Source organism: Pseudonaja textilis, chromosome 9 (assembly GCF_049901715.1).
Source record: "Pseudonaja textilis isolate UNSWEBS1 chromosome 9, rPseTex1.2, whole genome shotgun sequence".
In the NCBI taxonomy this organism is placed as follows: domain Eukaryota; kingdom Metazoa; phylum Chordata; class Lepidosauria; order Squamata; family Elapidae; genus Pseudonaja; species Pseudonaja textilis.
This window is the reverse complement of record NC_141998.1, coordinates 21927181-21954577: the sequence shown is the minus strand read 5'-3', so window position 1 is coordinate 21954577 and position 27397 is coordinate 21927181. Positions and strand designations below refer to the sequence as shown.

The 27397-nt window shown below is 45.4% G+C and overlaps 1 protein-coding gene across 2 annotated transcripts in view; it reads right to left on the bottom strand.

The window, feature by feature from the left end:
• The window catches only part of JAM3 (junctional adhesion molecule 3), a 42846-nt gene extending 15865 nt beyond the window's left edge, over nt 1-26981 (bottom strand). The window contains exon 1 of one of the 2 annotated variants that reach the window (XM_026709068.2): nt 26862-26981. In XM_026709068.2, the coding sequence (XP_026564853.1) occupies nt 26862-26922 (61 nt within the window). In that variant the 5' untranslated portion in view covers nt 26923-26981. Of the gene's footprint in view, nt 1-26857 lie in introns of both variants that reach the window. The other variant, XM_087939124.1, reaches the window with a different exon arrangement.
• Nucleotides 26982-27397: the final 416 nt, after the last annotated feature.

Genomic DNA, 27397 nt, shown 5'->3' with positions numbered 1-27397 from the left:
AAGTTCATAAAATGGAGTGAAATTCAAACGTCTCACTTAGCAACATAAATGTTAGGCTCAATTGTGTGGTCATAACCGGAGGACTACCCCCTGTATTTCCCAGGTTATAGGATGTATTTCATTGGTTCCCCCACCTCCCACAGTTCCTTGCTTGGGGAAATCCACAAAGAGATATTTCTTTTACTTTTGTGTCATGCCCCTGTCGGATTCTGAATCCGAGGAGGAAGACAAAACAGCTGATAGGGAGTAGGAGTGTGGCTCCGTTAGCTGTGGAGGAAACTGGGGAACGGCAAAGTCTGACTGGGCAGAGCAGGGAAGAGGTAGAACAAGGGAGAGATAGAACAAGGGAGAGGGAGTTCAGAGGAAGACCCAGGCCCATCCCCTCTTTATCCTAGGGCACGCAGGAAGGAATGAAGAAGGGAGCAACATTAGTTGCGTGGCTTACAGGGGAGGAAAGGGCCCTGATTCCCTTCATTAACCACACCTAGGAATGAAAGTTTAAAAGTGATGCATGATAAATGCGGCAGCTGCTGGGAGCAAACGTGAGTTTATCTTGTGTTGACTTTGCTTATCTATGTTCCTGGCGTCTCCACAACCATGTTGTGTTATTGCCATGCTTTCATCTCTGGAAGTCTGGAATTCTTGCGCCTGCCCAATCAGACTAATGACCTCATTTTGCCTCGATTGGACTAAGTTACAGTTTTTGTTGACTAGGTTTTGGACTTGATTCTCTGCAACCAAAGCCTGCTCCTGGGGGAGTTTTTCTCCAGCCAGAAGGTAGCCAGGACATTGGGGGCAAAGTTGGCACTAATAAAGGGACTCCTACTGATTATCTGACAGTGTTGCCTTTGTGCTATGCCCCAGGTCATCACACTTTTGTGCTGAAAATCAAATTCATTTAACAACTGTCTCACTTGGCAACTGAAACTCTGGGCCCAGCTGCAGTCGTAAGCTGAGGGCTCCTCTCTGCCCTTATTTTACAAATAGCTCTCGACTTACAACCATAAGCGAGAAACACGATTTTGGTCATAAGTCGGGATAGTTTGTAAAGCAAGTCATTCTATGGCCAGATCTGATTTTACATCTTTTTATTTTCCGCATCAATCCTTTTTTTCTTCCCTCCTCCTGTGCTATTCTAACTTCAAATGGCCACTAAACAAAACAGCTGTCAGTCAAAGGCTACCTGTACAGGGGTGAACGTGAAATCTATTTCTGGCTTCCCTCTGCTTGGGAAAGAGTCCAAAAGATACTATTTTGTATTATTTGACTCCGAAAGGTCAAACACATTGGAAGTTTTAACTGGCACCTTCCAAAGTTAAATAAATTCTCCAACACACCAAACGCAAGAAAGGAAGAATGTTTGGTCCAAGAACAATAATTGTCAGCGTTTAGCAACGTCGAACTTGAGTTCCAAGGAATAAGGAAAAGGAAATACTGCAGTCAACATTTTTTAGCCAGTTACCTACACTTCACCTGGTAGGTTTTTTTTTTTTAAGTTTAGTTTACTTTCTTGTCATGGCACCTCGTACAACAAAATTAAATACCATTTTCAGTATACATTATGACTATGAAAATAAACACAAACACACACCCTTCACATTCTATACAATTGAATTGAAAACCCTTGGTATTGCATGAATATTGCACTATACAGTAGAATTCAATGGAGTTCCTGCCCTGGGATAGAAGCTGTTTTTCAGCCTATTTGTCCTTGTTTTTATTATCCTGTACCGTCTGCCAGATGGTAATAGTTAGAAAAAAAGGGTTCCCAGGATGAGATGGATCTTTGAGAACGTTTTGAACTTTCTTAAGGCAGCGGGCGCTAGAAAGCTCTTCCAAAGAGGGGAGAGGGCAACCAACGATCTTCTGGGCAATGACGTTAACCCTCTGGAGCGCTTTCCTATCTGCCCCTGTGCAATTGGCAAACCATACAGAGGTGCAGTAAGTTAAGATACTCTCTATGGTGCAGCGGTAGAAGGTCACCAGCACTTTTTCATTCCGTTGTTGTTTCCTGAGAAGCCTCAGATAGTATAATCTCTGCTGGGCCCTTTTGACCAGTCCTGCAATGTGGGCACCCCCAGGTCAGGTCCTCTTTGATGGGAACACCCCAGAAACTTAAATCTGGCCACTTGCTCTACTCGGTCTCCATTGATAAACAATGGCTCCGATGTCGGATCTGTTCCTTCTATAGTCCGTTATAAGCTCCTTGTTCTCATTGATGTTGAGAACCAAGTGATTGTCTCCACACCAGGAAAGTAACCGTCTCCTTACTTCTCCACTACTACAGGAAGTCCTCGAATTATGGCCACCCATTATGCCTGACGTTTCTAAGCATGGCTAAGCGTTGTTGAGTGGGTTTTGCTCCATCTTACGACCTTTCTCTCCCCAGGTGCTAAGTGAATCACTGCAGGTTAAGCAGGGGTGGGATTCGACCAGTGTAACAACTGGTTTGGTAAGTGCACACTTTGCGCGCGCACGCAGCATTTGAAAACCGCCCGTTTTCAGCTCTAAAACTTGCCTTCTGCTGCAGCCCCGGTGAGTGAAACAGCTGAGGCATTGCAATCTGCGGTGCCGTGCGAATCAGCTGGGCTGCAAAACACGGAAATATAGGACAGACTAGGGCAGGGGAGGGCGGGCGGGGCCAAATGATCATCGAATCTGGCTTCCCCTTTGACTTTGCTTGCCGGAAGGTCACAAAAGGGGATCATGTGAAACCCCTCCCTCTCCGGAACACTGCAATCGTCATAACTAGGAGCCGGTTGCCAAGCCTCCGAATGTAAATCACAGGATCGTGCGGGGTGTTGCAATGGTCATAAGTGTGAAAAACAGTCACAAGCCCTTTATTGGTGCAGTCCTTACTTTGAACCGCCACTAAACGAACTGTTGTACATCGGGGACTACCTGAACACGGTTAAGTGAATCTGGTGTCCCCATTGACCTTGTTCATGGCATGACCCCGGGACACAGCAACCGTCATAAGTACATGCCAGTTACCGAGCATCTGAATTTGGATCACATGACCATCGGGATGCTACAACTGTCAACTCATAAAACATTTTGTATACACGTTTCATAGTTGACAACAGAAAGAAGGGGGGGGCGGGAGTTTTAAAGAGCAGGCAGCAGTGTGGAATCGAAAGTACATTCCATTCATATTTTCTTCGAAGACTGATTAGATGACTGAAGTTTCTGCAGCACAAAAATCTAATTGGAGAGCATGATTGATGACTCTTGGCTATGGATGTGTGTCATTGGATGATACACCCAGAGAGGTGGGTGGGAAAGCAGGATCAAGGGTGACAGTGAATTACATATCTCAGAGTCAGCTATGCTAAGGCTAATGCCAGACGTAGAATGTTAACTTCAAATAAATCCTTTTCAGTTTTCGGAGTGTGGCTTGAGGCTCATGATTTAATTGGAGTAACTGCTGGAATCCTGACAACAACAATCGGAAACGTGATAAATCACTTTTTTCAGTGCCGTTGCAACTCTGAACAGTCCATAAACGAATGGTGATTAAGTTGAGGACTACCTGTATGTGGAACTGCGAAAAAAAAAAATATTAGTCTGTAATTCATCCTACTACAATCAGCCCGAACCTAGAAGAACCGCCTCTGAATTTCATGCTGGATGTGGAGAAGAATGTAACTTTGACTTTGGGTTTTATAGATAAATCTTTATAAGTGGTGCCATGGCCTAGAGGTGGAGCTCTCGCCTCACAATCAGGAGGCTGTGAGTTCGATCCTAGCTACAGGCAGATATTTCTCTCTCTGGGCACGCCAAGAATATATCTGCCGAATAAAACTCCACATTGGCAACAAGAAGGGCATCCGGCCATTAAAACACTCAGCTCCATTCAGTTGCCTACACTCCACCCCGCAAGGGATTATGTGGATTATTATTGTGAGTTCAATCCTAGCTAGAGGCAGATATTTCTCTCTCTGGGCACACTGAGAATGGTGGCCAAAAAAAACCCTCCACATTGGTGGCCAGTAAACTCCGTGACCCATTCAGTGGCCCTGATTCTACCCCACAAGGAATTATGGGGTCGTTGAGAAGATGGTATAAAAATGATGATCAATAATAGATCTTTATAGAAACAACTTTTTCATATTACGGAAAAACAAAACAGAAAAAGTTGTGATTTGATGCCAGTGCCTTTTATTCTACCACAACGGAGAGAGTCGGAAGTAAATCCTTCGTTTTTCTTTCCCTTTTCCCTTCCCTCCTCACTGCTCTCTTATTTACTTCTGTATTTTATAATACTTAATAACTTAATAAAAAAACGTTTTTTAAAAAAATCCTCAGCCTAGAAGAAACCGTAAGCCAAAAAGATGGAAAGCTCAAAAGAACTTGACTTTTATTTTACCGCTCCCTCCTTGGCCAAAATTCTCGGTTAAAACCTCGCCCTGGGCCGTAGTGCATTCTTTGGCTGGACCAAAGGAAGAGTAAGCCATTCCCAGATATTTTTTTCCCCTCGTGGACAGGGGAATAAGAAAAACAGCATATTCATGCCAAAAATAAATATACCCCCCACCACCAAAGAATCAGAAATGGGGTTAAGAAAGAGGCAAAACGGGGTGGGGTTGTTTAGACATACTTAAGAGGAGAAGAAAAATAATATCCCCGTTCCTGCACACCAAAATAACTTCAGAAGATGTAAGCATTTCTTATCTGAGAGGCTGTCCGTCCTTCTTTCCTTAAAATAGCCCCCCAAAATAGTCCGGTGACTTATTTTTTTGGCAGGGGGAAGAGTTAAAAACAGCCTCCCCGAATTGGAATTAAACCCCCGAAGCATTTAGCTAAGAAGGAAGATTCTTCTAATCCTGGAGCCATTTCTTTTCTTCGCCTCTATTTTTAGGCAGCTATTATTTTTTTTCTTCCCCCAAATATGTGCCAAAGATTCCCTCCAATAGATCGCTGTCCCAGGACTTGGTTCCTAGCTCGTGGTCCGTATGGATCCTGACACCGAATGTGGAACATCACACTGAGCCCCAGCCCCCGGAGCCCCCCAAATTTCAGCGTCCTGACTTTGATTTAAACTCCAATCAAAGTGTTCTGACCAAGGCTTTCGAGACCGTAACTACGCACGCACGCGCTTATTTTAAAAACAAGCCTTGTTTTATTGCAATGCTGGGAATTGTTTTCATTCCAGCCGGTAATGAATCTCAAACACTCCCTCGAGATAAGCACCCACCTTTCTTTCCTGTGAAGTGCTGCCAATAACAGAAGTGTCCAATGAACTAGAAAGAAAAAAAACCAGCCGAAGTACAAAGAGCTTCAAGAATCTGAATCTGAATGACTCTGTTTCCTCCAAAGGTTTTGTCATCTTTGCCTGTCCTTTATATCTTATGGGAGGGGCAATCACCTCCCAGCCTTACTCCCGAGTCGCCCCCTCTGCTTCAGCTGCTCTTACCTTCTAGTAGCTCTGGGCACACAGAGCTCTGGGAACAGGATCCCCTGGGTCCTACCCACCGTATTCTGGAAAAAAAAGGCAGTAGCAACCCAGTCTCTATCAGGGGTCTCCAACCTTGGCAACTTTAAGGCTTGTGGACTTCAACTCCCAGAATTCTCCAGCCAACATGAGGAATTCTGGAAGTTGAAGTCCACAGGTCTTAAAGATTAATTTAATGAGCGTGCAGCTAACTGACCTGCTGTGACTCGTTTAACAGCCGTGTGGTCCACTGAACTGCAGTGATTCGTTTAATGATCCTGTGGCTAATTTTAACTGCCGTGATTCGTTTAATGACTCTGCGGCTAACTCAACTGCTTTAATTCAGTGAGCAACTGAGGCAAGGAAGGTTGTAAAACAAGGGACCTTAAAACCACTGCCTCGCTTAGCAACAGAAATATTCGGGTTCCCTTGTGGTCGTAAGTCAGGGACCTCCTGGAATACGGTTGAGTTCCCCATCCCAGTCAGAGCCCCGGATGTTCGACCAACCAGTGGCCAATTCGAAACATCCCTGCGGATTCCTTGTGGGTACAAACACAGGGTGCGTTTTGGTCGATGTTGGCATTCCGCTGCCCAACAGCATCCAACCCCACGATCCAAATGAGGGCATTGAACCTCGGTTAAAAATAGACAAAAGCAAGCGATGCAATCGATGTGCTCACAGCCACACTAAAAATGACCCACAAAGAGAAGGCCCTCACTTATGATGATCTCTACCCCATCTAAGCTTGCGGAGCTCTCGCCTCACAATCAGGAGGCTGTGAGCTTGATCCTAGGTAGAGGCTAATATTTGGAATGGATTCTCCCGCTCGAGCAGGGGGGGTTGGACTAGATGACCTCCAAGGTCCCTTCCAACTCTGTTCTTCTCTATGTTCTATGTTCCTGATTAGATTCGAGGCCAAGTGTCCCACCCTCTACGTTTACCAGCTACCAAACACAGCATCTGCTCTCCACCAGGTTCCAGCGATTTATTAACACAAGCTTTACAAATCTTTCTGAAAGACGTCCAAAAGATTCTCGCGACCAAATGAACAATTTGGCCCCGGTTTTTGAATGGAGCCGGAACGCGGATTTGTGCCAGTGAACCTCTCTGAAAACGGAAAGGCAGGAAGACTTTTGTTTTGAACATCTCGTAGGGAAAGAGGGACTTTGGCCAAGAATTGCCTTTATTTTATAAACGTCTCGAGAATACAAGGCCAAGCTGAACTCCTCTGGAGACAAACAGAAACAGCAGAATCCGTCACTCCTTGACTTGCAACCATTCCTTTAGGGACCGCTGAAAAGTTACAACACGGCTGGGAGGGGGAGTGATTTAAGAGTGGTTTATAAACATAATAAACTTGGGATAAAAATTAAATGAAATCAGGAAGGGAGGGAGGGAGGAGAGGAAGGAAAGGAAGGAAAGGAAAGGGAAAGGAAAGGAAAGGAAAGGAAAGGAAAGGAAAGGAAAGGAAAGGAAAGGAAAGGAAAGGAAAGGAAAGGGAGGAAGGAGAGGAGGAAAGGAAAGGAAAGAAAGGAAAGGAAAGGAAAGGAAAGGAAAGGAAAGGAAAGGAAAGGAAAGGAAAGAAGAGGAGGGAGGAGAGAGGAAGAGAAGGAAGGAAACGAAGGAGGAAGGAAGGAAGAGGGGAGGGAGGGAAGGGGAGGGGGGAAGGGGGAGGGAGAGAAAGAAAACAAATTTAGGAAGAGGGAAAGGAGGAGGGAGGGAAGGAAGGAAGGAAATGAAGGAAATAGGGAAGGAAGGAAGGAGGGGGGAGGGAGGGAGGGATGGAGGGAGGGAAGGAAGGAGGGAGGGAAGGAAGGAAATAGGGAAGGAAGGGAGGAGGAGGGGAGGGAGGGAAGGAAGGAGGGAGGGAGAAGGAAAACAAATTTAGGAAGAGGGAAGGAAGGAGGGAGGGAAGGAAGGACGGAGGAGCGGGGAAGGAAGGAAGGAAGGAAGGAAGGAAGGAAGGAAGGAAGGAAGGAAGGAAGGAAGGAAGGAAGGAAGGAAGGAAAAGGAAGGAAACGAAACATAAGATCAGGCTGAACCTCACTTCACTTTTTCCAGAGACATGGCATGTCTGACCTCAGCTGACCCTGGGAAGACTCTCTCATACTTTTTTAAAAAAATTATCACATTATATTAGTATAATATATTACATAACATATTATTATATTTTTATCTGCCCCTTTTTAAAAAAAATCTAACTCAAGGCATCCAGCATACCTCACACCCCTCCTTCCTGCCTCCTATTTTCAATGCAACCCCAAAGCAAGCAGACAAACCAGTATCTCCTCCCCCCATGAGGGACTGGACAGCTGGACATTCACTCACACACACACACACACACACACACACACACACACACCCCTCCCAACCCGTAGCCTCCTCCTCCTCCTTTTAATGCTGTCATCTTCTGAAGGCTCTGAAGCCTCTTGCCAGAGGCCATCAGTAAGGAAAGCTCAACCCCATGAAAGACAGGGAGCTAATTCAAGCTGATCTGCCCTTAAGGTAAATTGCGATCACTCCCAACGCAACCACAGCTTGCTCAGAAAGGCGACTCCAGGACTCGAACCGACCCCGCGAGTAAACCTGGTGAAAACTAAACGCACCCTGGCCGGTTCTTAGCTTTCCGTTTTTTTATATGAAGAAGGAAGGCAAAATAAAACTTTTACAGATTTTATAACCGTCCTCCGGCCCCCGTCTTGTGCCTTAATTCTCCCAGTGCTATTTTAAAAGAAATGCTTTGCTTTGATTTGTGTTGGTAATGCCTCGGTTAGGCAAGGCCGCCCTTGGCATATTGCATCCGGTTTGGATTGCCACGATATTAAATATAAATATATATATATATTCTTAAGTTTTCGCGGGTACTTACATGTATGGCATTCGGCTTTGCTCGGGTATTTTCCCACGTCATAGTAGTTGTGCTTTTAAAGCTAACTTTAAAAGCACAACTACTACTAACTTTAAAAGCACAACTACTATGACGTGGGAAAATACCCAAGCAAAGCCGAATGCCATATATATATATATGTATATATGTATATATGTATATATGTATATATGTTGAGACTCTTGAAAGAGCGCAGAGAAGAGCAACAACGATGATTAGGGGACTGGAGGCTAAAACATGTGAAGAACGGTTGCTGGAACTGGGTATGTCTAGTCCAGTGGTGGCTAAACTTTTTGGGCTCCTGTGCCAAAAATTGTGTGCGCACCTGCATGCGTGTGCTCACATGCCAGCATCCAGAAGGAAATGCGCACGCCTCCCCCACGACCCCTGCACATGCGCGCCCAATCCCTACCCACAGACCACCCCTTTACCTCACTGCAACTCCCAGCTGATTTTCAGCCCGTTAGGCTTGAGGACAGCTTCTGCAGCCTTTGCAGGCCGAAAAATAGGCCCATTTCGTCACTTCCGGCATCACAGGAAGTGAGGAAAACGAGCCTATTTTTCAGCCTGCAAAGGCTGCAGAAGCTGTCCTCAAGCCTCCGGGAGGCCGAAAAAGGCCTCAAATAAGCCAAAAATCAGCTGTGAGGCGCACGCATGCGCAGTGAGGTAAGTTTGCCTGCGGCTCGCGTGTCGGCACAAATGGCTCTGCGTTGCCACCTGTGGCTTGCGTGCCATAGGTTCACCATCACGGGTCTAGTTAATGAAAAGAAGGACTAGGGGTGACACGATAGCCGTGTTCTGATAACTCAGGGGCTCCCCCAAAGAAGAGGGAGTCAAGCTATTCTTCAAAGCACCTGAAGGCAGAACAAGAAGCAATGGATGGAAACTAATCAAGGAAAGAAGCAACCTGGAATTAAGGAGAAATTTCCTGACAGTTAGAACAATTAACCAGTGGAACTGCTTGCCTCCAGAAGTTGTGAATGCTCCAACACGGGAAGTCTTTTAAGAAGAGACTGGACAACCATTTGTCTGAAGCGGTGTAGAGTTTCCTGTCTGAGCAAGGGGCTGGACTAGAAGACCTCCAAGGTCCCTTCCAACTCTGTTATTTTCCTTCCTTCCTTCCTTCCTTCCTTCCTTTCCCCCCTCCCTCCTTCCTTCCCTCTTCCTAAATTTGTTTTCCTTCTCCCTCCCTCCTTCCTCCTTCCAGCTTTGTTCTTCTGTGTTGTTTTTCCATCTGCCCCTTTTTGGTAATTGTTCTGGCAGTGAGTGGCTGATATTCAGCGCAAAGACGGGCTGTGCACTGAATATCTGTTCTGACTGCACCCATTCAGGAGTGGGCTGAAAGGAGAAAGGTTGCGTTGCAGAAAGACCAAAAAGGCCTTTTAATGAAACCAACTCAAGAGCTTAAGCTCACTTCGGAGAGTCGTGTCGTGGGAAGCTCTAAAGCACAGTCAGCTGAAAAAACACAAAGTCTGGCAAAGCAAAATGTACGTCCTGAAGCCCGATTGGCTGCAGCGATCAAACCCCGCCTTCTTCTTCAAACCTGGCCAACGGGGAGGAGGATTGTGACGTCACGAAGCCTTGCCAATACTTGCCAAGAACAAGGAATCATGGGATACTAGGCATTGTTTAAATCAGGGGTTTCCAACCTCGGCAACTTTAAGACTTGTCGACTTCAATTCCCAGAGTTCCTCAGCCAGCAAAGGAACTCTGGGAGTTGAAGTCCACAAGTCTTAAAGTTGCCAAGGTTGGAAACCCCTGGTTTAAATCACTGCCTCTTAAACTTTCTGCTCTTCTTGTCCCGCTTTTAAACATTTTTTGGAGTTTTGCCTTATGTAGGCTATATTGATCCACAATTACCGTGTTCAGAAATAAAACCGGTACATTCACGGAATATTAATCCATTGAATAATATATATAAAAAAAAAACTAAACCTGTTAGACATTAGCACAGCTTTATAAAAGACAGCTCATTAATATATATGTATGTATATATGTATGTATGTATATATATGTATGTATATATGTATGTGTGTGTATATATATATATGTGTATGTATGTATGTATATGTATATGTATATGTATATATACTTGTGAAAACTTAAGAAAACAAATATATGTGTATATATATATGTGTGTGTGTGTGTGTGTGTGTGTGTGTGTGTGTACTGTATATATACATACATACATACATACATACATACATACATACACATATACATATACATATTCAAATATCTTTAGCAAATACTTGACCGATAATTTTGAGTTTGCGGATCTCTTTTGAGATGGGGTCCTCCAATCAAAAATGGTGACTTGAGTCCAATTCATCGGCTGCCAGTAAGAAAACCAGGATGGGTTCAAAGTACAAAAAAACTAAAAACAAACCCCAACCCTGAGCAACCTCAATGGGCTGAGCACTGACCTGTGATAAGATTTCTGCATGAATGGTTAATACGGGTCATCCTCAACTCACGACCGCTCAAAATTACGGGCCGCTGCTTAACAGAGGACTTATGGACCCAGATCCAATCCGGACGGTAGTCCTGCCACCTGAGGTCACATGACTTCTCTTCAGGTACTCGGCACCTGGACTGCAGTTACGTCCATTAGTAGCCTCCCAGGGTGATGACAGGACCACGTTTTATAGACGATTTTGCAGACAACGGGCCTTTATTTCTGAGGTTTTTGACCAAGCTGCACCGTAGCAAACAATGGGTTCACTTTACAACCTGGGATGCTCACACTTACGACTGCCATGCTCATTTAAAGACCAACACATACACACACACACATACACAAACAAAACATTGTAAAGCTAGCCCGATTGCAAGACCCAACCATTTCACAAGCACTGCGACTTACGACCATGGGTGGGATTCAAAACTTTGACCAATGGGTTCTCTGCCCGGTTGCTGGATGGGCGTGGCCACGGTAGGCGTGGCCTAGTCGGCCTCCTGCACCATGGTGTGGGGGGTGCTTTGGCCCTCCCCGGGCTCTGGAGGCCCCCTGGAAGCCCCCAAAGGCCCCTTTCTGGCCTTCCTGAGCCTCCGGGAGGCTGAACCAAACATAAAATAAGACAACCGGCTCGTATGAACCGGTCTGAGCCGGCTGAATCCCACCTCTGCTTATGACCCTAACGGGCAGGCTCCATAATGGCCATAACCTGAGCGCTGTCTGTAAGGCACACGCTCTCCTCTCCTGCCAGCTAGCCACAAGGACAAAAACCACACAAGAGAAGACATGACATTGGAGCCGAATAGAAACCAAGAAAACTTGGGAAGGAAGAGCCGTACGGCAGGCGCTTAGCAAGAGCCAACACAAGCATCTGTTAGGGGAGTGGGAATTTCCACCCCCTCCTCCTTTCAGGACTTCAAAGGACTTCTCCCCTCCCTCTCCCCACCTTCCTAGGGCGGGGGAAATTTAAAAAAAAAGCCTATTCAATCTCCTAGGGAAATTTAAACCAGGGGACCCGCCCCTCACAAGCCTCGAAAACGAAGGAAGGCCCATAGATAGAAGCGAGGACAAGTCCTCAAATGAGTGCATGAGATTCAAGGCCTATCTAAGAATCACCCTGGGGGGGGGGGGGAGGAAGTTCCTCCCCCCAAAAAGCCTCCCTCCAAGTAGTATCTCTGCAAACTGCTTCCTCAGCAGGTATGTGAAACAACAAAAACAGCAATACGTTTCTTGGTGTGGCCGAGGATTTTATTTTGTGAGGTCATCCCTTTCTGGAGATAAACAAGAGTTCTGTGGAAGGCTGCGTTATTATGGAGACCTAGTAACCAGTGGTGGGATCCAAACATTTTTACTACCGGTTCTGTGGGCGTGGCGTGGTTTGGGGAGCAGGTCCTGGTGGGCGTGGCAGGGGAAGGATACTGCAAAATTCCTTCCTTGATTGGCCAAGTGGGATTGGACACAAATTCCTTGTCTGTCCAATCACACTTGGCCAATAAAGAATTATATATTCTATCCTAAAAGAAACCTCCATTCCCTCCCCACTCCCGGGGGACGGATACTGCAAAATCGCCACTCCCTCCCCACTCCACTAACCTGCTTTGCAGCTCTGTTCTCCTGTGCAGGGCAACCAAAGAAGACCCGGCCTATCAGCTGGGACTCAATGGGAGGCAGAGAGAATAGTTGGGGTTGGGGTTGGTGGTGCCAGTCAGAGGAGGTATTTGCTGGTTCTCCGAACTACTCAAAATTTCCGCTATACCGGTGGTTCTCCAGAACCGGTCAGAACCAGCTGAATACCACCTCTGCTAGTAACCCGCGGGGATTGGTGGGCACACCGTTTGAAGAAATGTGAATATGATTTAAACAAAGAAAAAGAAAAATCCTGAACTAGACTTATACCAAGATAGAACTGGCAGATGTTTTTTGTGATATGCATTGGCTTCAGGATCCTGTGTGACTTACCAGAATGGTTAATAATATAAATGTATTTCTTGGAACAGTCTACTAGCTCTCTAAAAGTTTGGGAATTACAGTAGTAAGATAAATAAATTGAGAAGAAAGAAAGAAAGAAGAAAGAAAGAAAGAAAGAAAGAAAGAAAGAAAGAAAGAAAGGAAAGAAAGAAAGAAAGAAGGAAGGAAGGAGGAAGGAGGGAGGGAAGGAAGGAAGGAAGGAAGGAAGGAAAGAAAGAAAGAAAGAAAGAAAGAAAGAAAGAAAGAAAGAAAGAAAGAAAGAAAGAAAGAAAGAAAGAAAGAAATTTGAACTAAAGGAGGACGAGCTGTACTCTTAAATCGTTCGGCTGGAGACCATTGTCCCCACAGAGGAGTCCAAATCTTAACGACCTGGGGGTGACAACCTTACAACATGTGGACATCCTGGCTGGAGTTGGAAGACCTGCGGACTCCCAATTCCAGCCAGCCATGCTGGGAAAACCTGGGAGTTGAAGTTCACAACTATTAAAAGTTGCCATGGTTGGGGACAAGGATGGGACAAGATGGAACCTCAGTCCTGTAGACCAGGGGTGCCAAACTTGATTTCATTGAGGGCCACATCAGGGTTGTATTTGACCTCCAGGGGGGTAGAGTGGGAGGACTTAGGCATAGCTGGGGTAGGTGTGGCCAGGGTGGGTGTGGCCATCTCGATGTCACTTGAGTCGGAGGCACCTGTGGTGGCCAAATGCTAAGGTAGGACTTGCCTCAGACCCTCCCTCCCTCTCATGATAATCTCCTTCCTTCCTTCCTTCCTTCCTTCCTTCCTTCCTTCCTTCCTTCCTTCCTTCCTTCCTCCCATCCATCCATCCATCCATCCATCCATTAAGTCTTGCATGCATAAGGGTGGTAGAGAAAGCAGACATTCTCTTATTAAATCAAGTCAAATATTTAATACGGTCATAAACCAGCCTAACCCTTCCTTCCTCCCCCTTCTCCCTCCCCTTCTTTCTTCTCCTTTCTTCTTCCTTCCCCTTTCCTTATTTTCCCTTCCTTGCTCTTCCCCTCTTTCCTTCTTTTCCTTTTGTCCTTCCTCTTTCCCTTTCTCCTTTCCTGTCCCTTCTTGCATGCTCAAACGCAAAGGGGGAAAACGTTTCTCCTTTTCTTTTTAGTTTGTTTTGCTAGCGCTCTGCCAGTGAAAACAGGACCACGCGTGGCCCTCCCAAGCTCCGTTTTCACTAGCAGAGGCACCGCAGGCCGACCCTTTGCTGTTTCCAGCATGGCACCTTGGGCCAGATCTAAGCACCCCACTGAATCTGGCTCATAGGCCTTGGCTATTAAACCCTCTTTGGTCTTTCCAGCGCGAATTAGCCTTTGCATCTTCTTGGCGGTGAGAAAATTGCTTTTCCAAACTTTTCCCTTCTCACCTGACGCTTCCGAGGGGTGCGAGCAATTGCTGAGCGAGCATTTTTTTCCCCTCCCTTTGTAATTATCTTTAGCCCAAGCAGTGGCATATGTTCTTAAAACAACTGCGGGATCAACTCTTTGTCTTCCTAAGGTGAAGGACCCAATTACCAGCTTTTTCCCAGGCTAATCTCTCTCCAAAATCTACAGACGCAGCAACAATTTGTTTTAAAATACCTGCTTAAGCCTCCGGGCCAGAAGCTTTGAAGAAAGAAAGAAAACAAGGTTTGCGCTGCCAACAACCCATCACAAACACCGATTTTTGCATGACTCATCGAAACGCGGAGATTATGAGCGGGAGCCCCTTTTGCTGTAACCCCTGGGTACCCCGAGGTGGAAACAACCTCACAACGGGCAATTTCCCCTAGCGTCAGCCCCCTTGCAGGTAGAGTGCTCCTGCATTCGGAAGTTCTACTCCCTCCGAGCGGAGCTGCCAAAAATATATAGAGATAGATTTATATAAAAAAAAATAGGGGAGTGTCAAAAGTGAAATGTTTTAGAAATGTTTCCTAAAATCCTTTGGATCTGGAGGGAAACAGCAGGGAGGTAATAATTATCTGTTTCTGGAGAAGGTTTGCCGGAGATAAAAATAGGCACCGCTGGTTTGCTAGTGAGAGCGGGTGGGTGGGAGGGTTTATTATGAAATGCTAATTTTAACTGTGTTTTGAGCTGACCAATTTTATTTTCTTCTTCTGTTGGGCAAGATCCTGCCTTCTGCTTGGCAGCGAAACCTGCAAGGTTTCATCAAAGGTAGGAGTTCTCCAGCAATGAGATCCTACCTGGGGGGTTACAAAAAGCCGAGGGGTGGGGGTTATTATTTTTGTTTCTATTGGATCCGGTTTGCAAATTGAAGAGGGAGTGCCCATTCAAACTTTGCTCATTATTTTGCCTACACTGGGGAACCGTTTGAATGACAAAATATGGAGCCCCTGTGAAAATATACAGACTAGCATTTAATCCCTAACAATGGCAGATGCCTCGCTTGCTCATCTAAATCCTTAAGCTTTATTCCTGGGGCACGGAGGTGATGAAACAATTTTATTTAGGATTTTAGGGAATTGTGGTTCCATGTTATCTGAGGATGATCAGAAAAGTGGCGGCTTTTAAGTTTCTCTATTCTGAGTCTATGGAAGCCTCTTCTTCTTATACAAGTGGTCCTAAGCTTACAAAAGTTCACTGAGTGACCGTTTGCTGTGGCGCGCCAGCGGACAGCGGAGCTGGCGGCAGATTTGGACAGTGAGGAGATTGGGGAGGAACATGGGCCAGTCCTGGAGTCTATGGAAGGCTCTGACAAGGGCTCTGCGTCAGAGGCAGAGGTGGGGCCAGGGCCATCTGACATTTATCAGCTGCCTTCGGAGTTGGAGATAAGTGAGGAAGAAGAACAGCTGGAGCCTGTTCCCAGTGTGTGCATGCACAGAGCTGCCAGGAGAAGGGAACAGTTAAGTAACAAGGATCAACTCAGGAATAAAGGCACAGATGGACAGTGAATGACCCCTCCCATAGGGAATAAAGAGGAGTGAAAGGGGAGTGGTGTTTGCAGGAGACAATTCGTTCAATTCATTAGGGCGAAGACCTGTTCCTGACTTCTTGCCAAGTAATTGCTGCTACAGCATGGCGCTTGGAAGACATCAGCCTGGCAACTCTGCAAGCCTGATTCAAAGGTCTGTAGTTGTGTAATCTCATGAAAGACTGTTTGCTGGGACTTCGCTGGAGTGGAATTCACTTCAACCTAAATCAAAGAGGTTTTGTCGGGGCGAGGAGTCAGCTTCGTGCTTTTGGGGAAGCCTAGGTCAGAATCCCGTTCAAAGTTACGACGGCACTGAAAAAAGGGACTCATGCCCATTTTTCACAATTACGACCTTTGCGGCATTCCCCGTGATCAAAAATCCAGACTCTTGGCAAACTGTTTCATATTTATGACGGTTGATAAGAAAATGCTTCAATAGTCGGTAGCCAGGCTAGAATTTGCAAATAACATTGTCTTTTAATCTTCTCCCAGCAAAATCTTCTCCCACAGCAAAATCAAGAGGACATCCAGATTCCCTCAACAACCTAACTTAACAAATGGCAATGATTCACTTAACAACTGAGTCAAGAGAAATCGTTAGCATGGGGCAAACTCGCTTAACAATTCTTTCACTCAACAACATCAATTTTGGGCTCCCTTTGGTCATAACTCGAGGACTACCTGTATATTTCCCAGGTGATGGAATGTGTTTCCTTGGTTCCCCCCTGTCCCCCGATCCAGCTTGGGGAAAAGAGATTAGTCCTTTTACCTTTGCGCTGAAAATCAACGCTACTCTACATTTTTCCCATTCATTTTTCACTTCGGGGATAGGGGAAGAAAGTATTAATTCATATAACTGTGTTAGAAATATTTCAGACGGGAAACACCCAAAACTCAATTAACACAAGGTAAACCTAATTACAACCCTCACAGTTCACACGAAGGGACCCAATCCGCATCACTTGGATTTAATCAAGCCCTTCTCCGAGGTCTACGCACCCCTCAAATGTCACCCGAGAATTAGCACGTACACACACAGTTCCACACCCCGGACAAGCTCCCCTATAAAAACAACCCTCCTGTACCCCACATTCTCTGCAGCTTCCCCCCCAGAGGCAAAGCTCTTTGTTTTGGGGAATCATCCTCCTTTCCTTACAGCTGTCTGGATTTCATTTTTATTTATCCTTGCGCAACCCCAAAATTACTCTGCTGACAGGGAGTTTAAAAAATTGGGCAAGACATTTTGAATATTTGCTGGAATCGGAAGGCCGAGCACCATTTAAATCCACTGAAGTTAAGTGATTGAAATAAAACCGGAGAAGATTTTTTTGCACCACCTTCTTTTGTTAGAAATCCAGGGAGGAAAGAAAAAAGCAAGGTTTGGGGGAGAAGAATGGGGTGTATTTCTAAACGTTGCACCCATCGCCTAATTCTCTGGCAGAATCAGGAAGTCAAGCAAATAAGCTAATCTCCCATGAAATCTACAGCAAAGAAAGCAGGATTTTTTTTCAAGCAAGGATGCAAGAAAGCAAGGATTTTTTTCCCCCTTCCCTTTTTTTTGGGGAAGCCTTAGAAAGAGGGTCTGTCCAGCAATGCAAATGTGGAAGAAAAAAAAATCAAGATTTCAAAATGCATGCGCTACAGGAATGCATTTTAAAGACGCCCTTCCTAGGGTATAATCCAAATATAGTTGCAATTCTGCAAGGGACATTAATTTGGTAGTTATTGCCTGGTGGCTTTGAGGCCTTCTGCTGAGGAATCATTATTTGTATTTACTTTTGGTACTACGATCTAAAAATTAATGGATGTCCGTCCAGATCTATTTCTGTTGGACACCTGGGAGCCACTTTCTCTATCTCTAAAAAGCACTCCCACCACTCATGCTTCCTCATTATAGGATCCCCTAAGGCGAAAGGGGGTAATTGTTAGCATGCTGGATTACCACTGGAGGGCCCCAATTCACAGAGTTACTCCTAAGAAGACAACATGGAAACTTTGCCTAAAGCAGGACTAGAACTCACAATCTCCTGGTTTCATGTCTAAAGCAGGACTAGAACCCACAGTCTCCTTGTGATTGGTCCAAAGTCACCCAGCCAGCTTTCATGCTTAAGATAAAACTAGAATTCACAGTCTCCTGGTGATTTGCCCAAAGTCACCAGTTGGTTTTCATGCCAAAGGCAGGACTAGAACTCACAGTCTCCTGGTCCAAAGTCACCCAGCCAGCTTTTATGTTTAAGATAAGACTAGAATTCATTGTCTCCTGGTGATTGGCCCAAAGTCACCAGTTTGGTTTTCATGCCAAAGGCAGGACTATAACTCACAGTCTCCTGGTCCAAAGTCACCCAGCCAGCTTTTATGTTTAAGATAAGACTAGAATTCACTGTCTCCTGGTGATTGGCCCAAAGTCACCAGTTTGGTTTTCATGCCAAAGGCAGGACTACAATTCATCATCTCTGATGATTGGTCCAAAGTCACCCAGCCAGCTTTCGTGAGTAAGATGGGACTGGTTTCTAGACCAGCACTTTAACCACCACATAATACTGGCTCCCCAGTTCCATTCCAGAAATTGTGGGATGTTTAAAGTACAAAGAGGTTTCTTTGTCCTCAACCCTTCTACAATTCAGGATAATTTTTTTTTTCCGGAACAGGAAAAGCATTCTGAATCAGCACTAATAACTTATCTCACACTCCATCCAGGGCTACAACTCAACCGGCTTTAGAAAATGTTCGAATGCATTCCTAGCCAGACAGCAGTGCAATGAGCTGTGAAACAGGACTTTTGAATTTACAACATCCATTTCTGCCTCAGCAGACACGCACACAGGGCTAAATTGTAGGAAAGCTGGCGGGGCAGGGAGTGGGGGCGGGGTGGGTAGGTGGGAGTGATGGCAAAGGATGCCAAGAGAACGGGTAGCATTTGCTAGGAAGCAAAACTTAGCACAACTTTCTCCAAACTCCCTTGTTGTTTGCAAGCTCCCTATTGTTCGTTTGTTTTTTTTCTCTCATACTTTGTTGCAGAGGATTTACCAGTTTTAGGGGCAGTTACACAAGGGGAGGCGAATAACCCTGGATTGTTTTCATTTTGTTTAAAACAGAAAGAATGTGAGGGATTTCTGTCGTTTCTTATCAGTTCACAGGACACAGGACTGATTGCAGGGAAACTCTGCCAGCCAACGTGCCCTGCGTTCACAGAATAAGACACACACACTTTGAAAAACAGCAGGGCTTTCTGAAACACACACTTTTAGGAATCCCCTAACTTGAGTCTTCAGGCAGCCATGGGGGAATGAGGATAAGGACAAAATCAGAAAAAAAAACATTCCCCTATTCCCCTTGATAAGATCCAGCTCCCTGAAGGATCTTTTTGCAATCCTTTTGCAAAAGAGAATTCTATTTTATTTTATTTTTTGGCAAAAGAGAAAAAGTTGCCAAGGGCCAACACCAGCCTCAATCTGGTGTCTTCCGAAAGGGTAGACAAAAAATCCCATGAGCTTCCAGTCACTAGGATTGCTAGGCGGGAATGATGGTCAGTGTAGTCCAGTTTTCCTGGCAAATGGAGGAAGCTATTCCCAAGTGGAGCTCCTAATAAGGTAAGTATAGGTAAAGGTTCCCCTCGCATATACGTGCTAGTCGTTTCCGGCTCTAGGGGACGGTGCTCATCTCCGTTACAAAGCCAGCGCTGTCCGAAGACGTCTCCGTGGTCATGTGGCTGGCATGATTCAACACCTTCGAAGGCACACAGAACGCTGTGACCTTCCCACCAAAGGAGTCCCTATTTTTCTACTTGCATTTTTTACATGCTTTTGAACTGATAGGTTGGCAGAAGCTGGGACAAGTGACAGGAGCTCACTCCGTAATGCGGCGTTAGGGATTCGAACCACCGAACTGCCGACCTTTCTGATCGACAAGCTCAGCGTCTTAGTCACTGAGCCACCACATCTCTGGAGCTCCTAATACACGGGTGCGAAATTGCCTGGAACACAATCTCAGAAGGTCTCCAATTTGGATCTGGTAAAGCCGAGAAGTAGGAACCAAACTGACCAAAAGGATGACCCAAACCAATCCACACCAAACTGCAGGCCAGGACCAAGCCAGGAACAGAGCAGAGTTTGTCCAGAGATTTGACCTTGTTTCAGAAAGGAATGGTAAGTTTATTTGGAAATAAATCTAGCACCCCTCAAGTGACTCAAACCACCCACTGCTCTCATGATGGGGAGAACCAAATAGAAGTGGACTGGACTGGGATGACAGCGGGAGGAGGATGGGGCAGAGTCTGCAAGGACTTGGTGGGGCAGGGAAGAGAGAGACCTTCACAGGCCCCACATCCTCACTACCTGGGACAACTGGAGGAAAAACCAAGAGAAATTCCTTCAGAACTTCCAGAAAAGTGTGTGGTGGCAACCAAAAAAGCCAACGCAATCCTAAATTGCATTAATAGAGGGATTCAATCAAGATCAAGGGAGGTACTACTACCACTCTATAAAGCCTTAGTAAGACCACACCTAGAGTACTGCACCCAGTTTTGTTCACCACACTATATATAAAAAAAAGATGTTGATACTCTAGAAAAAGTGCAGAGAAGAGCAACCAGGATGATTAGGGGACTGGAGACTAAAACATATGAAGAATGGTTACGGGAATTGGGCCTGGCTAGTCTAGGGAAGAGAAGGACCAGGGGAGACAGGAGAGCAGCCTTCCAATATTTGAGGGGCTGCCACAGAGAGGAGGAAGGGGTCAAGCTATTTTCTAAAGCACCTGAAGGCCAGACAAAGAATAATGGATGGAAACTGAACAAGGAGAGATTCAACCTGGAAATAAGGAGAAACTTTCTGACAGGGAGAACAATCAACCAATGGAACAGAAGTTGCCTTCGGAACTTGTGGAAGCTTCATCCCTGGAAGGTTTCAAGAAGAGATTGGACTGCCATCTGTCAGAAATGGTGTCGGGTCTCCTGCTTGGGCGGGGGGGTTGGACTAAATGACCTACAAGGTCCCTTCCAACTCTGTTAATCTCTTAATCAAGGAGAGAGGCAACCTAAAACTAAGGAGGAATTTTCTAACAGTGAGAACGATCAACCAATGGAACAGAAGTTGCCTTCGGAAGTTGTGAGAGCTTTATCCCTGGAAGGTTTCAAGAAGAGACTGGACTCCCATCTGTCAGAAATGGTGTAAGGATCTCTTGCTTGGGCGGAGGGGTTGGACTAGATGACCTACAAGGTCCCTTCCCAAATCTGTTAATCTGTAAATCGACAGGCCTAACTTCTACGCCACGCCGACCTTTATTCATCCTGGACACCCAAAGCCACGTGGGATGGTCAAGAGGGTGTACAATGGTGAGCAGGATACCCAAAGCCCACCTTTAGTCTCGGGAGGGATAGAAAGAAAAGTCGCCATTGGGGAGGGGAAAAAAAACAAAAACTGGGATGGCTCTTTCGACTTTGCTTCTTCATGGACAAGCAAAAAAAAAAAAAAAGACTTGGCACAAACTTGCACGCCATTCTCCGTGAACTCAAGGCCCTTTACATCATAAACAACACGGCTCGGAGAAAATGTCCAGAAACAGCTTGCTAGTATCACACATTCTTTGCCAGAGCTAGAAAGGGGGTACGGGGGCAGGGGGGGACAATTCTTACAACGTGACAAGCTTAGAGTTGTTTACAACTCTGGGAGAAACTTCGCATCTTGCTTCGGAATGGAATTAAAGCAACAAATTCCAAGCAACCGATTTGGGCCTTTTTTTTTTATCAACCAACGGTGATGCAGTTCCTTCATCGTTCCAATTTAGCAGGCCAAATCCACTAGGCCAGAAAAAGCCAAAAGGACCGACCACAAGCGTGGACAGCTGGTTTGGACCACTTGCTTCCTTGAGAGACAGCTGGATCTCTGTAAAAGAGGGGATTGTCTAGGGATATTCTGAGGAGAATGCTACAAAAAGGCTTTTGTGGGCACAAAACCTATTTGGGTCTTCGGAGAATCCCAAAACTCTCAGCTATTTGAGGGGGCCTGCAACCCACACTGGAGGAGCAGGTGAAGTTTTCAAAAAGTTAGCCTCATCGTGAAAGAGTGCTCGGTTGGATTTGACCAGGCAGGAAAAAAGGTTTAAAAAAAAAAACAACTTTAAGGGTAAAAATGTAGTATTCATGTAGTTGTCACAGCAACACAACACCAGCATTTTCTTTCCACTTCTTCTGGGATGTTCTACAACTCGGGAATTCCTCCTAGCAGTTCCCACATCCCTGGACTAAACAGATTTGACCCTGCTTGGCTTCCAAGGCCAGAGAAATTTCCCTAAATAAATTATTTATTCCTTTATTAAATTTTTATAAACTGACCCAGTAACCCTGGGCGGTTCGTAAAACGGAAAAAAAAAACCAACGGGAAAAAAAGACATAATTTTTAAAAAATGCAGCCATAAAATAGGTGCAAAAAAGGCGGGAAAACTGCACACCCACAAAAACCTAACACACATTTACTTCATGTGTCTTCATGTACCTGGATCAAAAGCCTGCTTGAATTAAGATGGCAAACTACAGCTCCAGCAATAATGATCACAAACGGTTAAAACTTTAAGAGGCAGAAAGTCAGAAATAATTTTCAGCACGGAGTTTCTGATCATTAATTGGGTTCCTTTCATTTTTATACAACTTTTGGACTCATGTTTTCATCGCAACAAGACGTCTTCGTACGCCACTGATTTAAAAGAGCAATCAGGAAAGCCAGTTAAGAATTATTCCCTCTGAACTCAGCAAGCCAATACCAGTTTTGTCATGTCTGAAACCAATTCTTGCATTGGCCTTGTTTCCCCCTGCTGTTTTATCAGACTACAAATAGAATTGTCGGATGTTATGTCCCATTGATTTTATTACCATAAAATGCTTTTTGGGGGATTTGTAGGAGAGAAAAACCAGCATAAACAAAGCTCAATTAATTTTTAATTGCTTGTACCAATGCTTTTCCCTGTCCATCTCTCCCCTGATCACATCTAAACACATTTGCTCTGTTTTTAAAAAAACCAGAGATGCTTCGCCTTATCGTCGGACTGGGTGTTCGAGCAGCTAACAGCTCGGTTAAAACAAGCCCAACATATCACAAAAAAGCCTAAGCCAATAACAATAGCAGACAAGCAGCAGCCATGAAATTAATAAGCAAGATCTTTATGCCTTGACTTCAAAGGCCTGGGAGATTAGTAAAGTTTTAACCTGATGCCTAAAGGATCATTGTGTTGGGCCGGACGGACTAAGGTCTCTGGGAAGGAATCCCACACAACTCAAAACTGGGTTTTCAAGAACTGCAGTGAAGCTGGAGAGGGTCAGTGAGGTTCCTTTCTGTGGTGGCTTTTAATCCCAGGCCACTATGTGGGTGGTGGTGGTATGTGTGTGTGTGCGTGTGTGTGTGTGATTAAAAACCTGCACTGCAAATTTTGCAAAGGAAGAAATTAGAAGTTGGTAACAATCCGTTTCGACAAAATATGTTGGATGGGTTGGTTAGAAAAATAGTATGCAATTCAAAATTCAAAACTGGACAGTAAGTCCCTTGGACCGAACATTTGTTCTAATGATTGGCCTGCTGGAGAAATGAGGAGGAGGAGGAGGAAGGAGGAGGAGGAGGAGGAGGAGGAGGAGAAATAGAAGAAGAAGAAGAAGAAGAAGAAGAAGAAGAAGAAGAAGAAGAAGAAGAAGAAGAAGATTATTATTATTATTATTATTATTATTATAATTATTATTATTATTATTATTATTATTATTATTATTATTATTATTATTTTTGCCATCATACTTTTGCTTTTTGACAGGCGATGCTTTGGGTCTATCTTAGGATAGCCTTACAAATCACGATTAGTAAGCAGAAGCAAAAACTGGAATCAATATTTCAATATTTCATCAGTGGATATTAGAGGGCCACTTTCTGATGTCACGTTTTTACATTTCTTTTTTTTTTTTTTTTTACAGAGAACCATTCAGAGTCCCTGTCTATTCAGATGGCCACAGAACGGAAGAAATATGGAAGTGGTTGAAATGTATTTGAACATAAGTATCTGAGGTTGGGCTGAGTGAGCTCCGAACTTGGCAATTTGGTTGCAAACGTTTCGTCACCATTCGAGGAGACGTTGTCCGTGCGCTTCGAATTGTGCTCGTCTCTTCGAGCGTGGCGGTGGTCTTTCAATACCGTTTGATGGGATGCAAATTATATAACATCCACGCTAATTTGCATCCTGTTAAACGGTATTGAAAGACCACCGCCGCGCTCGGACAGACGAGCACAATTTGAAGCGCATTTGATGACGTCTCTCAAATGGTAATGAAACGTTTGTAACCACATTACAAATTGCTCGGAGCTCAGCCCAACAGCCCAACTATGTTAAGTAAATAAATAAAATTCATCTCCCATTTTCCCCAAATCATCACGTTAGTAGGAAGCTGTGTGAGATTGTGATCAGTCTTTCTGACTGTGACCCAATACGAATTGACAAATTCCAAACCACAACATGGACTCTCATCTACTTGTTATATTTTACCTAGCTGAACACACCCTTGGAACAAAACCCACCCAGGCTGCCCTATCTGGACTTTTATTAATAGCCTAAACCCCAAGCAAGTCCCAACTCATTCATGAATGGAATTAGCAAATGTTTTTGCAATTAAAGCAGCAACCATTTGCACGGGGCCCCTAGAACAATGAGTCTCTCTGTTGCCAAGAGAAGAAGGATCCAATATCAGCTACATTGAGCTAGCCAAGCTGCAAATTCCTAAATCTCTCCTCTTCAAGATAAGCACAGAAACACTTAGAAGATGGGGGTGGACCAGGGAAACCCACGTTTTTGTATAATGGGACAGGCGTAAAGATTGTCTCCTGCAAAGATGATAAAGAATGCAAACCATTGGGAGGAGCAAAATACCATACACACACACACACACACACACACACACACGTTGCATCTCTTTGTGTTCTCCAAGTGTTAAAATATGTGTACATATGTGTGCGTTCGAAATGGTGTACAGATGGAGGATGAGTGACTTAGTTCAAAGTTTCCACTCTTGTTTTTTCTGGCTTTGCTTTTATTCAACTCCCCAAAATAGTTTTGAGCAAGGCAAATGGACTCCAGGTGCCAGCTGTCCTTGTTTTTTTTAAAAAAATAATAATAACTGGTTTATATTTTTATGGCACTTGTTGAAGAATAAAATACAAATGAAAATGAAAAGAATGCAAAAATCAGGGAGGGAAAAGAGGAAAGACACGTAGGGTTAAGGGAGAGCGGGACAGAAAGAAAAACACTGACTCTTTTTAGCACAGTAGAATCTCATAAATAACATTACAACTTTTTTTACTTTTGCATACTTAAAATGAACAGGTGGTCCTCGACTTGGGACCGCAATTGAGCCCCAAATTCCTGCTGTTAAGTGGGACATTTGTTAACTTGAGCTTTGCCCCATTTCACCCCCTTTCTTGCCATCGTTAAGGGAATCACTGCAGAGGATAAGTTAGTAACAACAGTCATTAAGTGATTTTGCTTGTGAAAAGGTCACAAAAGGGGATGACATGACACCGGGGCACAGACATGGTCATAAGTATGAACCAGTTGCCAAGTATCTGGATTTGATTCACATGAGCACGGGGAAGCTACAAAAGTGGGAAAAATGGTCGTAAGTCACTTTTTTCGGTGCTGTTGTAACTCTAAATGGTCACTAAATGAATTCTTGTAAATTGAGGTCTACTAGCCACTTCTAAAATAGCCTGTGCCAGGTAGTAGTGGCCACACTCGGAGTAAAGGACAAAAAAAAATATGGGTGATTTGGGGCCAGTTACTGTCGCCTTAGCCCTATTTCTTGAGGCTGCTCTTTGCAAACGCCCAAGGACACCTCTCAGAAACAATTTTGGGGTGCTTGATAAAGACAGATGGGAGAGGAAGTTTAGGAAAATAATAACAACCAAGTCTTCTTAGTTCAGCTATTCCTCCACCCTTTTCACCCACAGACCAAATTACAGAAAAAGGGGAATAAATTGGTGGGGAGGAAGATGCCTTTAAATTATTTTACAACTCCACGAAATCCACAATCACTAAAAATAAATTGAAAAGGAAGCACAAATGGGCCTATCATGAAGCCTTCTTCCTTCCTTCCTTTCTTCCTTCCTTCTTTCCTTCCTTCCTTCCCTCCCTCCTTCCTTTCCTCTCTCCTTCCTTCCTTCCCTCCTTCCTTCCTTTCCTCTCTCCTTCCTTCCTTCCCTCCCTCCTTCCTTTCCTCTCTCCTTCTTTCCTTTCTTCCCTCCCTCCTCCTTCCATCCTTTCTTCCTTCCCTCCTTCCTTTCCTCCTTCCTTCCCCCTTCTGTCCTTCTTTCCCTCCCTCCCTCCTCCTTCCTTCCTTCCCTTCATCTCTCCTTCCTTCTTCCTTCCGTCCTTCCTTCCCTCCCTCCTTCCTCCTTCCATCCTCCCTCCCTTCTTTCCTTCCTTCCTTCCCAAGAACGTACATTTTGTACCAACTCAGGAGAAGCTCACCAGGGCAACATCCATCGTTGGACAACTACGGAGGAGGATGTGTCTGGCAGCTTACTTAGGGAGACACATCTGAGCCAGACAAGCCAACATAAATACTGTTGCATTCAGCGCCTTTGTTTTGTCCAGAATCCCACAATTGCCCAACTGACCAATCTTTTTTGTTTAGGCCTTTGAAAAGAGCAGAGGGGGGGGGGCACTTTTTCTTCCCCAAAGCAGCTGCAATTCCTTTCCTTTTGTCCCAGATACTGGGCTGGAAAAAAAGTTTTCCACCCCTTTGTAAGGCACACACCACACACACACACACACACACACACACACCCCAAACTGCATCCTCCAACCCCTGGGGAAGCAGCCTCGGGCCTATTGTTTCAGGAACTCCCGGCCCAAGGATGATGGGTTAGGGGGGGAAAACTCCCCAAAGAGCCAACCCCCACCCCCCAAAAAAATATAACACCCCAATCCCTCCAGCCCCTAGAGACTCATTCCACTAACTTTGCAACTGGCGGGATGCTGGAAACAATGGGACCCCCGGGGAAAGGGAGCCGTTAGGACCGGGAAAGAACGACCCCGCCCCGGGTTCTCCTTGGGTCCGGCTCGCCTCCTTCCCCTCGATCGAGAGATCCCCGATCCCCCCTCCACACACACACACACACACACACACACACGCGCGCGGAGCCAAGCGGGCGAGAGACTCACGGAGCAGGAGGAGGAGGAGGAGGAGGAGCAGCAACGGCAGCGCCGGCCGCCAAAGCGCCATGATGCCGAAGGACTTCGGGCGTCCGTTCTCGCCGGGCCGAGCTTGCGCATTCCCCGCCTGGCTTGATTCCCAGCGCCGGGTGGGAGGAGAGACGGAGAGAGACGGAGAGAGAAGGCGCGGAGCGGGCGGGGGAAGGAAGCCCGGGGAGAGCCGGTTGCTAGGCGACCCGAGATGCTGGGCTCCGTTGCCCCGGCAACCGCATCCCCGGCCCGCGCGGCGGGGATGGGACCGCCGAGGGAGGGAGGGAGGGAGGGAGGAGGGCGGCGCGGGAGCCAGCGCAATTTAAAAAGCTCAATTGACGGGTGGATTGATGGATGAAGGGAAAAGACCCCGGCCCGGGAGGATCTTCTGTTCTATCTGGGGTCTGGTCCTGGTTCCACTCCCCGCTTACAAAAATGGCCTTGAAGATTAATAATAATAACAATAATAACAATAATAACAATAGGAGGAGGAGGAGGAAGGGGAAGAGGAAGAG